The 14,324-nt window shown below is 39.7% G+C and overlaps 1 protein-coding gene across 2 annotated transcripts; it reads left to right on the plus strand.

Annotated features, from left to right (window-relative positions):
* The first annotated feature begins 2,442 nt into the window (after window positions 1–2,442).
* On the plus strand, window positions 2,443–11,681 carry ID4 (inhibitor of DNA binding 4, HLH protein). Of its 2 annotated transcripts, none has more exons than XM_032222797.1 (4): window positions 2,443–2,577; window positions 2,701–3,291; window positions 4,852–4,910; window positions 11,364–11,681. In XM_032222797.1, exons 2-3 carry the CDS (start codon window positions 2,863–2,865, stop codon window positions 4,894–4,896), a joined length of 474 nt encoding a protein of 157 aa, XP_032078688.1. In that variant the 5' UTR covers window positions 2,443–2,577; window positions 2,701–2,862; the 3' UTR covers window positions 4,897–4,910; window positions 11,364–11,681. The 2 variants fall into 2 exon arrangements, with proteins under 2 accessions (XP_032078688.1, XP_032078687.1); XM_032222796.1 differs by lacking the exon at window positions 11,364–11,681 and adding an exon at window positions 6,215–7,737 and having other exon boundaries at window positions 2,445–2,577.
* The last annotated feature ends 2,643 nt before the right edge of the window (window positions 11,682–14,324 follow it).

The following is a 14,324-nucleotide window of genomic DNA, read 5'->3' on the forward strand; positions in this document are numbered from 1 at the left end:
CCCAGCAAATACATCCTGTACAGTTGCTAATGAAAGTATGCTTGACTTACAATATAACTGGAATATTCGAAGTTGGGTACTTTATTTTTAATTCAATATTAAAACAGTATGGCTAATCAACGAATATATACAGTCAAAGCATTTCAAATTGAGTATATGAATACAATTTTTTTCTACTGAATTATGTATTGAATATAAGGGGGAAAATAAACCTCCTAGGGCAAACGATTTAGAAGCATCAGAGTTCACGAATACGCAAACATTTTGTGCCTGCATGCTTGTTGCACAATTTCAAGAATGGCTCAACATTACGATGCCTCAGAATATGGGCGTATCTGTTCAGTCCAGATTGGCATCAAGTAGGATCCATACAAGGATTTCTGATCAATATCCCGAGGTGAAAACAGATTAGCTCTAAGAACCTATAATCAAAACAATTAACTACAGCAATAAATCTAGTTTCACACATATTCTAAATAGGATGGGAACAGTGAGATGTGGTCCACCTATTCAATCCAGCAATCATATTTATTTAGCATGGAATATCCTTCATACAATCAAGATTCTGTGGGAAAGTTATTACTGCAAAGAAATGTATTAAAAGCTACTATTCCAAAGAAGTCACTTGTTTTTAAAAACAAGAAGTATTGAATCATGTCCAATTCTGTATCCAAGTTCACCGATAAATTCATTTGCTCTTTCAACACTAATGCTGCCATCTTTAGACATGTTCTACTGGAGTATACTTCAATAATCAGACATTTCAGATAAGAGCAACCAGATCCTGTATATGTTGGAATCCAGTGCCTAAAATTCCTAAAGTATTTTGCCTTAGTTGATTTCTTTGTCTCTTATATCTTAGTTCTGCATGTTGATTTTACTACATCTCCTTATCAAACACAGATTCTGAAATGCCCTTTTCAAGACAAGCTAAATATATTTTTGTTAGTGGGTACTGGCTCACCCATGTTCCCACCCATATTTTCCATTTAGTGGTAGCAGTGATCCTATTTCAGAATTCTAGAGTTCTGAGCATTGTAGAATCAAGAAATAGAGTGAAAAGGGCATATATGATTTCCATTAAAAAAATATTCTTTGCATAGCATCTGATAAATCCGACCAGGGCTATTTAATCTGGAGCCCATTCTGAATGAGTGGCTTTTCTGAGTTCAACATCAGTAGACTATACAAGAAGCTCTAAGGCATTTATTTATATATTTCACTAATCTTGCAGAATTACGATTCCATGGGTATAAAATTCTCAGATGGCTAAAAAACGGGGAAGTAACCTTTTATTTATTACAGTGAAATTTTTGCTCATTAGTCAACAGTTCAATGGTTTGCATCTAGAGTCTTGCAAGGTAGCTTCAAAGAAAGTTGCATCAAGGCATTATGAAATGAAGAGACAGCGGCCCCCTACAATATTTCCATGATCTATTTTAACATACCGGTTCAAAGCAGAGGAATTCGGGCACTTCCACATCTAATAATGGCACATGGAATCAATATGTGATCGGGAAACTAACGAGGCAAATTAAATTACAGGTATGAATTTTGCATCAAATGGATTAATATTATACGGCACTAAGGAATTTTAAACACCCCGCATCGTCATGAATTTTTAATCGTGATGCGCTTTAATTCACTATAGCAAGGCCATTAATTCCCTTAAGCACAACAACAACAACAAAATAAAAAAATCTCCCCCCCCCCCACCCCGTCCACCCACCCCGCAAATTCTCACCAACTTTCGGGAGTTTAGAAATGATTGTTGTGAAGGAAAATATTCTTGAGTGTGAATAATAGAGCCGCGGAGGGGGAAACATTGAAAAACATTTTTTTAAAAAATAAAAACCGTGGAATGAAGCCTGACACCGCACGGCTCCTTGGGGAACTAGCTGGAAGTGATAATTAGGCGGTCTGAAGAATGAATGCGGAGAACAAAAAGAAAGAGAGAGAGAGAAAGAAAGAAAGAAGGGATCGCATCGGCCATTGCTTTTCTCTTCGGATTGAGAGCCAGATCTCAGGAGCTCTTTTCAAAGGGCTCCCCGAGCCGCCGGGGATCCCCAAGAGCCAGGCAAGCCACCGGCAAGCCCGCCTCGAATTCCATTCGCATTCCCGCAGTTCCCTCGCAAGGAACTTCTTTTTTTCCCTCCCTCCGTCCCGCTTCTCCTCCCTCGGGCTCGGCAGACCTCCCCTTCCCCCCCCCCCCCGCCCGAGACCCTATAGAGCGTTTGACAGAATGGAGTCAGTTTTCATTGGCTAGCGCGACGTTCCGTGGAGAAAAGCGCCGCTTCTGATTGGCTAAAGCGCAGCGCCGTTTTCTCGTGCCTCGGGTTTTTTTTTCCCCCCTTCTCTTTAATGTCCACATTATCCCTCCCTTTAGCCTTGTGCGTCTCACCCGCTCGCTTATTCTCCTTCTCCCTCCCTCTGGACTCGGGCAGCGTGCGCGCCCCGCCCAACCTGTACCCCGTGCTCTATATATAAGATAAAGCGGCATTGCAAAAGCGGGCAGAGCCGGAGGTGGTTGGGATCGAAGTGAGAGCCGGGGATCGGACCGACGAACAAATTGATCGGGTAGGTGGCGGCTGGAATTTTTTTTTTTTTAATCTTTTAAAATTTCCACCCCACCTCCACGATTTCTCATTTTCTCTTCCCTCTGCTTCCCCCCCTTCCTTTTATTCTTTGCAAAATCCGAAGATCGCCAGCGGTCCGAGCAAGGCTTCTTCCTCCCCTCGGTTTGTCCAGCCAAAGAGCGCCGCATCGCCCCTTGTCTTGTCATCCTGCGGGCGCCGGGAGCGTTTGTTGGCTTGCTTTTGTGTGTGTGTGCGGCTCCGGCGCCGAGCGGCTCTTCTCGCAACCATGAAAGCGGTGAGTCCCGTCCGACACCCCAGCCGGAAAGCCCTGGCTAGCGGCTGCTGTTGCGGAGGAGGAGGAGGCGACGGCGGCGGCGGCGGCGATCTGGCTCTGCGTTGCCTGGCCGAGCACGGCTGCTACAAGGGGAGCCCCTCGCTGGGCGAGGAGGAGCCCGCCGCTCTGTGTCTTCAGTGCGACATGAATGACTGTTACAGCCGCCTTCGGAAGCTGGTGCCCACCATTCCGCCCAACAAGCGGGTCAGCAAAGTGGAGATCCTGCAGCATGTGATCGACTACATCCTGGATCTGCAGCTGGCCTTGGAGACCCACCCGGCTTTGCTCCGGCCGTCGCCGCCGCCGCCGCCCCCGCTGCACCCGGCAAGTTACCCGGGAGGGCCTCCCCGGACCCCGCTCACAGCGCTTAACACCGACCCGGTAAGAGCCGCCACCGCGGGGAAGGGAAGGGAAGGGGAGAGAGGCGGCTTCGGAGAACGGAGGTTGTTGGGACAGTGGCTCTTTTCTCGCGGACGCGCCCCCGAGAAGGAGCGGTGCCATCCCCGCGTCTTAGTTATCCTCCCGGCTCTGCGCGCCCTGGAAGCCCCAAAGATCCTAGCCTCAGATCCTAAGGACGATTCCCACACGCGGGAATCCACAAGCCTGTGAAAGAGAAGCGTGTTCCCAATCTGGCTCCCTGCCCCCGTCACGCCTCTCTTTCTTTGCGTCGCCTTACCTTTTTTTTTTAATACCAACCTTTTGGAATTCATTGACGCCTCGCCTGTCTCCCGGGAGCCCGAGGAGGTCACTATTTCCCTGGCTTTGAACCTGGATCTCCCGGTCCAGCTTCCAAATCGGAAGGATCGCACCTCGCCAAGATTGACCTCTGTTTGGTTGAAATGCCTACCAGCTTTTAGCCAAATGCCGGTCCTTTTTAATCTCTGTGGACGGAAAGTCTTCGGAGAGAAAACACGGGTTAATTAGGCTGTGAGTTGTAAGCCGGTATATTGGTATTGCCTTTAAATTGCACAGCAGATTGGATGGCGGAGTGGGGGTGTGTGAGTAGGGGTATATATGTATATACTTGCCAGCTCCTACAACAAATAAGATGCAATTGCAAAGGCTTATTGAATTGCATGCATTCCTAGGCTATGTGTTCCCAGCCCTAGTCATTCAGGAACTATAGGCAACATTCAATAATATAGCTTTGGGGTTTGGAGAGCACAAATTTATTTATATGTAGGAAATCAAATATGTAAGTTGTCTGTAGAGGCAACTTTCAGCTTGATTCTAACGGGTGTCACTTCTTTTAGAGTTGTCCTGATCTAACTAGCCACACAAATACACTTTTCCTTTATTTAAGTTGTAAATACAGTACATACCAACACCTGCCTCCTTGACTGGATATAGCACTGGAAGCAAATGGAGATACTGTACTCATCCCACCAGCATGTGCTAGTTGTGGCATTTGTGATTTGCAGGGTTGGAGTCAATGTGCTTTAGAAGTAGAAGGATTGTTGGGAAGAATAGGGGCAAACAATTGTTTAGTAAAGGACCGAAGAAGAGATAGTTTTGGAACACCACCTTCGTAATCCATTATTCCCAGACATTAAAAATATGCTTCCAGAAAAAAAAGAAGTCATGTGGCAGAGATTAAAATTCCAGTCTCACAAATCTGTGAGTTATACGAGGAACGGTTCTTTTTGCTTGGTTATGTTGCACTGGGGAAAAAATATAAGCCCTCAGCTGCAGTTGGCCATCCCTGTAGGGATCTATCTAGCAAAAGGTTGTCACCCTTGGCAGCTTTTAGTCTGACGCTAACTGCTAGCCTGGGTGGGGGGAATCCTCGGCCCTCTGAGGCTGACAAATTCTTGCAGCCCCCTCTGCCTCTGTTTGAAATTGTCTTCCGCAAACAGCCTGCCCGGGAAAGAGGGCTGTTTATTATTAAACTTGGTATTTGCATTTGCTGTAATGTTCAACTCTTGTTTTGTTCTCGTGCAGGCGGGTGCTGTTAATAAGCAAGGAGATAGTATTTTGTGCCGCTGAACTGCACTTCCAAGGTGAGTATGTCTTTTAAGATTTGGCACGGTGGAAGGGGCTGAGAGCATTTATCACTCCTAGTAGTAGTGACTTTGTAGTTTCATCTAAGGCAGCAACCTTAGGCACACTCACCTGTAAGTAAGACTCCCTGAAATCTGTGGGATGTGCCCGTGTGCAAATAGAAGAAGGATTAGATTTCAGTGCTTCTCGCTTAGCAGTGAGGCACACACACTTGGGTATGTTTATAAGAACCTAGAAGCAGCAGCATAGTAAAATGCCTGCTTCAAATTAGGGCATGAGATTGCAGTTCACCAGCTAGTTCAACTTGGGTACTTAGGTTTTAACAATTGCAATCCTTCTTTAACAACATAATCCTTCAGTTGAGTTAAAAGTTGTTATAGTTTTGGGGCTCAGAGCTGGAGGCAAGCTTCTCCCCTTATATTTTCTTTTTAATTCTGCAGGCGTATTTTAGGATAGGTAGGGTCTGCAACAGATAGCGCATGTTAATTAGTCCAGACTTTTGGTATGTTCTAAGTCCCGTACGACGGGCAAAATGTTTAGAAAAAGAAACCGCTTTCTGCATGCTTAGAAAAAGAAAGCTGCCTTTGGTCTTCACTGCAAGATCTTTTGACTGATGCAAAGGACAAGCAAGCCGCCCTTTTTTCGAACAGTCTTTAGGAATTCCCTCCTTTTCTTTTCTGTAAGATCCATGAATAATACATTATGGAAATGCTGTTGAATGAAGGGTCCCTGTTGTTCTCTGAGCTGGGCGATTTTCTTGCATTTCTTGCACCAGACAAGGTGACAAAACATCTGCAAGAAAACTACCAAGCTCAAAGAGCACCAAAGACCTCTCATCTCAACCCTGAAACTACAAATATTCTCCTTTATTGGTTGCTGTTGAATGTCTCGTGTGTATTTTGCTTTGGCACATAGGTTATCGACTGCAGTCCTCCCCCCCCCCCCCATTTTTTTACTTGGATGCAAATCCTATTTAATTCCATACAACTTAATTTCCCAAGTAAATACGCATCAGGGGTTTCTGTCGCTCATGTGCTTCTTCATCTGTGCAAACAGAAATGGAGGAGTGACTTGCAGGGCACTTTTTCCCTAACTCCTTCCCTCTCTTCTACTCCCTGGCAAGCTTGTTCTCGCTGGGACTTGTAGCTATTCCTCAGTTGGCCTATCCTGGGAGCTGCCCTTGTTGTTTGACCTGGTTTGTTTTGGATTGTTGATCAAGCATGTCTTCTGTTTTGTTGGTGGCGCCAGTCAGTCTGGAGCAGAATGGTTCACACCCCCTCCTCTATTCATTCCTCTTCCACAGGTGTGCAGCAAGCAGATCCTGAGCCACAGAAGCAGAAAGACACATTAGAGGAGGGAGGGGGAAAACAAGAGAGATGAAAAACAAAACAGAAAAAAAAATATATCAGCCACTAGGCTAAAGAAAAAAGCAACCTCAACTACTCCAGAATTCTTTCCATACTTCCTTTAGAGTGAGAGAAAGAGAAAATAGAAATCACAGCTTTGTACGTTCATAGCATTTTTCACACGACTCTTAAACTTTTTTTTTTTAGATCAGATGTGAATTGTGTACATGTTTAGGAGGGAGGGGGATTTAAATCTTCAGTATTGTGTGGTTTTCTGTTGGATTGAAGATCAAGGGCAAAAACTGGAGTTTAGAAAATATAACTTTAATGCGTCGAGCAGTTAAAATCTGAAGCTTTACTAATCTACCAGAAGCATTGTAGATAATTTTTGTTTCGGCATCTATTGTTTAAAATAGATGGTTTTATTGTTTCCTCGGGGATTTTCTTCTCCCTGCAGGAATGTTACATATTGTATAGAATAAAACGAGTGACATTTCATACTATGTATATAGAGAGAGCTTCTATAAGTGTAAGTGAGAAAAGTTTATGCTTTAATAGACCGACTGTAATTATGAAATATTTTTAATTAAATATTTTTTGTAAATATTATCAAGATGTGTATGTTTTTTTTAAAATATGTGACAACGTTTCTTTAGCAAAACAATATTTCTGGCTCAAGTGCAGAACTGCTGACAAAGACAATATATTGGATGTTGCCCCCACCCCCAACCGCCCCCCCCCCCCCAATCTGTCCCTGTAGACTTTGAAGCTATAGGCGTAGGTAGCTTGGTCCTGCATGAATGCATGAGCTGTCTAACCACAAATAAAATGTGTTCTGAATCCATACAGATGTGCTTTTCTTCAATCCAATTAAGAGGTGTTTGTATCATACAGTTTTGAGACTTACATTTTGTCTATTTGGCACTGAGGTTTATATGGCAGTGTACGAGGAGAGGTTATCACAATGTAAAAATTGGTTCTTACCCAAGACCGTTTGTTTTTTTTCAGTCTGGGTACTGGTGCTGAGGTATTGTGCTGAGGTATTATCAGCATTTATGTAATCTTTTGTTGTCACAAACATTTTTGTAATACCAAGTGGGGTGATGTTACCCCATCATTTTAAGCCCTGTGACATTTTACTTGGAGAGAGGGTTTTGAAAAGTTTTCTGCTTCTAACCAAAGGGCACATACTGTCAACAAATGTAACGTTGCTGTTTCTTTCATCCAAAGACTAGAAACGTGGAGAGTAGGATGGGATAATAGGGAAAAAATTCAGTCTTAATTACTGGTATAAATCAATTTCAAAGAACTTATGTAGACCAAAAAAAAAAACACAACCAGATGACTGTATTGAGATTATTTTTTTAATATATAGCAGCATTAATTTTATTGCAGCTCTGTTAACATCTGAAATTCCTGTTTAGTGTCTGTTATGTGTAACTTCTACATATAAACATTAAACTAGATTGATTGTGGCTTATGCTGTGATTTGCTTCTTTCTTTCTTTGCCATTTCCATGACTCTGTATATCTGTATCCCTTTGCTTATCCTTGATAGGTATTTTTATGGCAAAAACTGGGTTTGCTACTGTCAGAATTGGGGAAGACTGATAAATCTACTTTCTGCCCAGGTTCTGAGAAAGTTACATATATCATATGATGAACAGTCTTCTCACATACCAACACAGAGGGATTTTCACAGAGTGGGTGAATTAAATAGAATTTAATTGGGTCCTTTGTCAAGAGCTATCCAACTGTGTATAAAAGCATGGTCTCCTTGATTTTCTAAAAAAAAGTGAGAGGATTTGTTGCAGATGATGACAAGTGTCAAAGTAAGTTGGCCTGGGAATCCTCTTTTTATTAAAATAAATATTTATGAGGTAATGGATACTTGGAAGTAAATCAGATATTGATAACTGTGGTAAAATGTCAGCAGGATCAATGTTTTATTCAAAATGCTTGATATTAAGATTAATCAAAACACTAGCTTGTTTTGTCGGGAAATAACATCAAACACTGTACATTCAGATTAAAATTAAATGTAAAACTGTTTAAAAGGGGGGGTTATTGGTGTAAAGTTATCGTTAAGCCCCCTAAACTGAAGAAATGTAGCTTAGCTTGAAATTTAACATTTCAAGCCAGCAACACTTTTTACAAAAGCCACCTTTCTTAGAACAGAACAAAATTCTTGTTCGTTCATTCACATTCATTTTGACTTTTAGCTGCCAAAGAAAAATATTTCATACAGATAAATACATTTTTGGGGGATAGGAGATAGCTCCTATCTTGACTTGCGTAAAAGTTAAAACACAGCACTTAATGAGTTCTTACTTGAGGTGGTTTTTCAACAAACACAAAATTCAGGCATTAATTTAACTTGGTTTATACATGAGAGGTAAAAGGAAAATTCAACCTAGTGTGTAGAATAATGTCAGGTCAGATTTAACTTCTTTTTTAAAAAAATTCATTGTTGTGGTGGCTCTCTGTATATGGTTTTTAAGGCAGACCAGTTCCAATTCGTTTGTTAAGTCTGGAAAACCATGGGTTATAGATTGTATAAGTGCAATATAATTAAATGAAACATGGGTTTTAAGAATGAGCATGGATTTATTTCAGTTGCTCCTTTTCCATTGATTCACTGATTAAGTGCAACTTAAAAAAAAAATAAGCCCAATTGCATGTGTCTCTTTGGAATGACCTTGTTTCATCGAAACCTCAAACCTTTTTCCACTCTCATTAACTTCAATTAGAAGGACTCCTTCTGAAGGGCTACTGTCCATGACCTAGTACTGTCATGGATTAAAATCTACCTCCTGTGCGCCTGACTGCTCAGTTCAATGCTTTCCATCCCCAGCATAGTGACACTGAAGCAAGTGCATCTCTGTGAAGGGGAGAGCCTTAGGTTATACTTCTAAAGCATTTGTAGTTCGGCACTCAAAACTGGAGTTCAAGCTGTACAGGAGAAGGAGCGAAATGCATGCAGGCAACTGAAATGTGGCAGTTTTGAATGACGATCTCAAGTAAGACAATGCAGTTGATAAGAATAGATGTTATCAACACTTTGCAGGAATAACCTCCCCCCATTTAAGAAATGAGCCAAAATTATGTTTATAAAGTTCATTTCCCACTTTTTAAAAGTGTTTTGAAACCAGTTATATAAACAACCGAATAACTGCAGGCTGTGATGGTGGCAATAACAAATAAGTCATAATAATACAATTATAGGATAATAAAATTAGATTATGGCATGAGGTTTAAGGGAAACCTACCTTAACTGTAAGTCATACTTAACATCGACAGTTTATTGTGATTTGGAGAATTTGATATGAAAGCTGACACACAATTACATTTTAAAAAACTAACACATGTGTCCATCAAAAAATTGATTCAAGTGGAAGGAAGCAAATGTTCCTGAATGACATTTATATCCATTAGCATCTTGTGGATGAGGAAACACGCACTTTAGGAAAACATGCATACAATTCCAACCACAGTTTTTCTCAGTGCAGTGCAGAGTATCTTCTATCTAATCACTCTAGGAAATTTGGGCATTGGTTTGCACTATTTTACATATTCAACAAGGCATATAAATAAATGCAGGACATTCTACTTTGCCCTCCCAGTTGTTAACAATTGCAACTAAAGGAGGGAATCTTAATCCCTTGTGGTTTCATGGAATCGCTACCCAGAATCAATAGATATTGAGTTTACTACAATTTTTAATCAGATACTTTTAGATACTTTTGTCTGAGACTATTCATGCTGATCTCTTCAACTGTTGATTGACTTCTGTGCTGCCAAGACATATATTGATATATCTTGGTTTGGAATGAGTTGGCAAAAACGTCACTGAATTTTATAGGAAGAAATCACACGATGTGTTTTCATAATCGGAAGTAATTCCACTTACAGTGGGATTTACTCTTCAAGAAATGTGTGCAAAGGAGTGCAGCCATGGCTTGATAATTAGCTGGTGGATTGCAAAGGAATGTTGACTCAGAATTTCATTATTACACACTTTTCCTTTCCTTTTTTTTAAAAGGAGTTTAATGTAGGAGACTGATCAAATCTCAGTGATGTTTTTGTTCACTGTTTCTTGTGGCATGAGTAAGGAAACAAGGTTAGAATTATGGGGTTCTGCAATCCATCTTCAGTTAAAGAGATGTAGGCATGCTCAATTTAAATTGCAGGAAATGCTGCTTAAATGTAGTTGTCAAAAATTATTTTGACACAGATTTACAGTGCAGGTAAACACATTTCACTGCAGTACAGTTGAAAAATGATAGGATACAATCTTCAATTATTTTCAGGAAAATAGAACACCATCCATCCATAGAAAAGTAAGTATTCTTCTGAAAATAAAGTACTGTAGAAATATGAAAAGTATGTCTTTTATATTAAATAGTATTTATTATATGAATGGGAAAGAAATCCACACAAGCCTAAACACTAATGTAAGTTGCAATACGCCTCCGTGGCTATTATGTATATCCAAAAGGTATAGGTTATATCTATTTTCTAATAATTTAGGAACAAAACTCCTATACTTCTTAAACATTCATTTAAAGGCACACATATTTAAGTGTGCTGTAAATTGTCATTTTTTCAGTTCTCACACACATCTAAAGACAAAATGCTTTCTTGTAATAAGCTCTGTTTCTTAACATGAAAATGCATGTTCAATATAAAAATCTATTAATATAAAAATTAATATATGTAAATATGCTGACTATGTAAACCGCTTAGAGAGGGCTATAAAGCACTGTCAAGCCGTACATAAGTCTAAGTGCTATTGCTATTTCCCCATATTGCAGCACGGATTTCATTAATGAAATTCCTGTATCTTGACTGATCATTAGCCAATAAAAAGGTAAGACTTTCTTCAACTTCATGTGAAAACGGTTCTAAAATAGTGAGTATGTAGCAATGTGTTTTGTGTGAATGTGTTTGTGTAGATGTGTGTGTAGGGGAATGTTATTTGCCACTTTGTTGGATTTGCTGTAACATCACATTTGCAGTGAATTAGGATTCCATCCAGATTGGACTCTTTATCCTCAGTTTATGATTTCTCAATTTAAGAAGTTTTTTCTGCCTTATTCTGTTGCAGGGAAATAGAAATCTTGTTCCCCAATTCTTCATCCTTCAATTACTCTTCATGCCCAGGATCAAGATGCTATGTTTTATTTTGGAAGAAGTGTTAAATGTATAAAAGTATAAATGTTAGCATTCACGTCATTGTATAAAATATTCTCACACGGGGAAGTTGTCTATAATTTTAATAGTTCTGCTTTGTAGGAAAAACCCCTGAGTTTTGGAATAATTATGGAAGTCACCACTTCTGCTGTAGTAAAGTATGTTTTCTTCACTCTGATTTCCCCACAGTTCGGTGATGTTCAGTATGGAATGTTGTGCAATGCCCCACAATTCTAGGAAAAATTAAAATACTATTCCTTTGCCATTGAAGTTATTATAGTCATGTAGTATATGGTAAAGGGGCGCAGTGGCTCAGTGGCTAAGATGCCTAGCTTATCAATCAGAAAGGTTGGCAGTTTAGCAGTTCGAATACCTAGTGCCGCGTAATGGAGTGAGCTCCTGTTACTTGTCCCAGCTTCTCCCAACCTAGCAGTTTGAAACCATGTAAAAATGCATAGGGACCACCTTGGTGGAAGGTAACAGCGTTCTGTGCGCCTTCGGTGTTTAGTCATGTCGGCCACATGACCACGGAGATGTCTTCGGACAGTGATGGCTCTTTGGCTTTGAAATAGATGAGCACTGCCCCCTAGAGTTGGGAACGACTAGCACATATGTGCGAGAGGAAACTTTACCGTATGGTAATAGACTTAAATTCCTTCTGGTATTTATAAGACTCTCGTCTCAATTTGAACCTTTGTAATAGTTACAGAAAAGTGAAAAATACACGCAGAGCAATACGATAAGAGGTTTCATATCTGGATGAGGAGCAACAACAATAATAACAAAGATACCATAAGCGATAGATTGGAGAAGTGGTTTATTTAAACAAGGAATCTTAGGGAACATACCAAAAAGTCTGCTCAGGAATTTTGCTTCCTGAGTCCAACAGTTTCTATGGAAGACGTATACATATATTTTGAACTTCTGAGAATTCAGCAATTTCCTTAGTGTTCCTCATTAGAAATCTAATTTTACATTATTGATCTGGAAATAGTGCTCAATACAACTGGTACAAGTAGTCTTCAACTTACAACGGTTTGTTTAGTGACAATTCAAAGTTACAACAGCACTAAAAAAGTGACTTATGATTGTTTTTACACTTAATGACCATTGCATCATCCCGATGGTCGCGTTATTAAAATTCAGGTGCTTGGCAACTGGTTCAGATAGCAATAGCACTTAGACTTTTATACCCCTTCACAGTGCTTTACAGCCTTCTCTAAGCATTTTACAGAGTCAGCATATTGCCCCCTCCACCCCCATAATCTGGGTCCTCATTTTACTGACCTCGGAAGGATGGAAGGCTGAGTCAACCTGGAGCCGGAGAGACTCAAACTGTCAAACTCCTGGCAATCGGCAGTCAGCAGAATTAGCCTGCAATACTGCATTCTAATCACTGCGCCAACACGGCTCTTTATTGATAAATATACGGTAAAGGACGGTTGCAGTGTCCCGGGGTCATGTGATCACCTTTTGCGACCATCTGACAAGCAAAGTCAATGGGAAAGCCGCATTCACTCGATAACCATGTTACTAATTTAACAAATGCAGTGATTCACTTAACAAATGTGGCAAGAAAAATGGGCAAAAGTCACTTACTAACTATTTGGCAAAGGAAATGTTGGGTTCAATTGTGATTGTAAGTTGTGAATTACCTACCCTTAGGGTTTAATAAAACTGATTAAAAATACTTTGATTTTAACATGTGCCCTGGTGTTTTTGTAAAATACTTGTATGTCAACCTTCAAAGCCAGATTTTTTGGATTGCATCAAAAACAATGAAATCATTATAGATATTAAAAAATGCAAGGAAAAAATGCAACCCCTTAGTGTAATGGGTAAGGCATCAGGCGACTGTGAGTTCTAATCCTGCCTTGGGCATGAAGCCGGTTGAGTGACCTTGAGCCTATCACTCTCTCTTCTGGGGAAATATCACAAGCCAACACTGACTTGAAAGCACAAAAATAAAAAAAAACATCCACAATACAATAGATTTGCAATGAAAAGATTTGTCCAAAATAGCTTAATTCCACAATATCAAAATATTAAAATGTTAATCCTTTAAAATACAACTTAAGTAAATAAATAATTAAGTTACAATTCTGGGGGGACAAAATAAAATGATTTAAAAAAAAAACATAGAAAGTATAGCCATCACTTCGGTGTGAAGAAGATGCCCAGGATTCTTAATTTTTTCTTAAGATAGTTAAATGCAATTTAGAATGCAAATATACGTATATTTACTAAAAAACCATGCATCAAAAATAAATGTTGTTTGTAGGATGGAATAGATGAACAATGAGCTTTAATTCCTTAATCGTGATTTGAGTCCCATGTTTCTGCTTCTGTTCCGCTCTTTAAACCATCTTAATTTTCTAGTACAGAAAGTGATTCCTTACCAATTGATAAAAGAAATACTTAGACCATTTATACAATGCATCCCATTCACTTCAAGGGTATAAGAGCTCCTTCAGAGCCATATGTCATGTAAATAAGTGTTTCAAACATTTTCTTATATGCATTCTATAGATCAATAGTGCTTTTGAAGCTTTGGCACTTTATCTTGTAAAGTCTCATTTAGACTTTAAAAAGATGTATTATTTATTCAATAGGCTATCACTCCTTTCAGGGATTTTTTGATTCTATCCTCTAAATAACTATATTTAGTCCATTTAAAGATAAACATCTCTTCAGTTTAGAAGAGTTCTTCTGGAAATAATAACATTAATCAGGAAGAACATCCCAAACTCAACTTGCTGCATAACCTAATGTGGCTTGTTATAAAATTTATTTTTTATTTTCATATTTTTTGCTTAACAGGGCCCCTCCCCCCAGTTTTTCTCTACACAACTGATTTGGCTTGGTAATCTAATTA

The sequence above is a fragment of the Thamnophis elegans genome, chromosome 8 (genome assembly GCF_009769535.1).
Source record: "Thamnophis elegans isolate rThaEle1 chromosome 8, rThaEle1.pri, whole genome shotgun sequence".
Taxonomy (NCBI): Eukaryota; Metazoa; Chordata; class Lepidosauria; order Squamata; family Colubridae; genus Thamnophis; species Thamnophis elegans.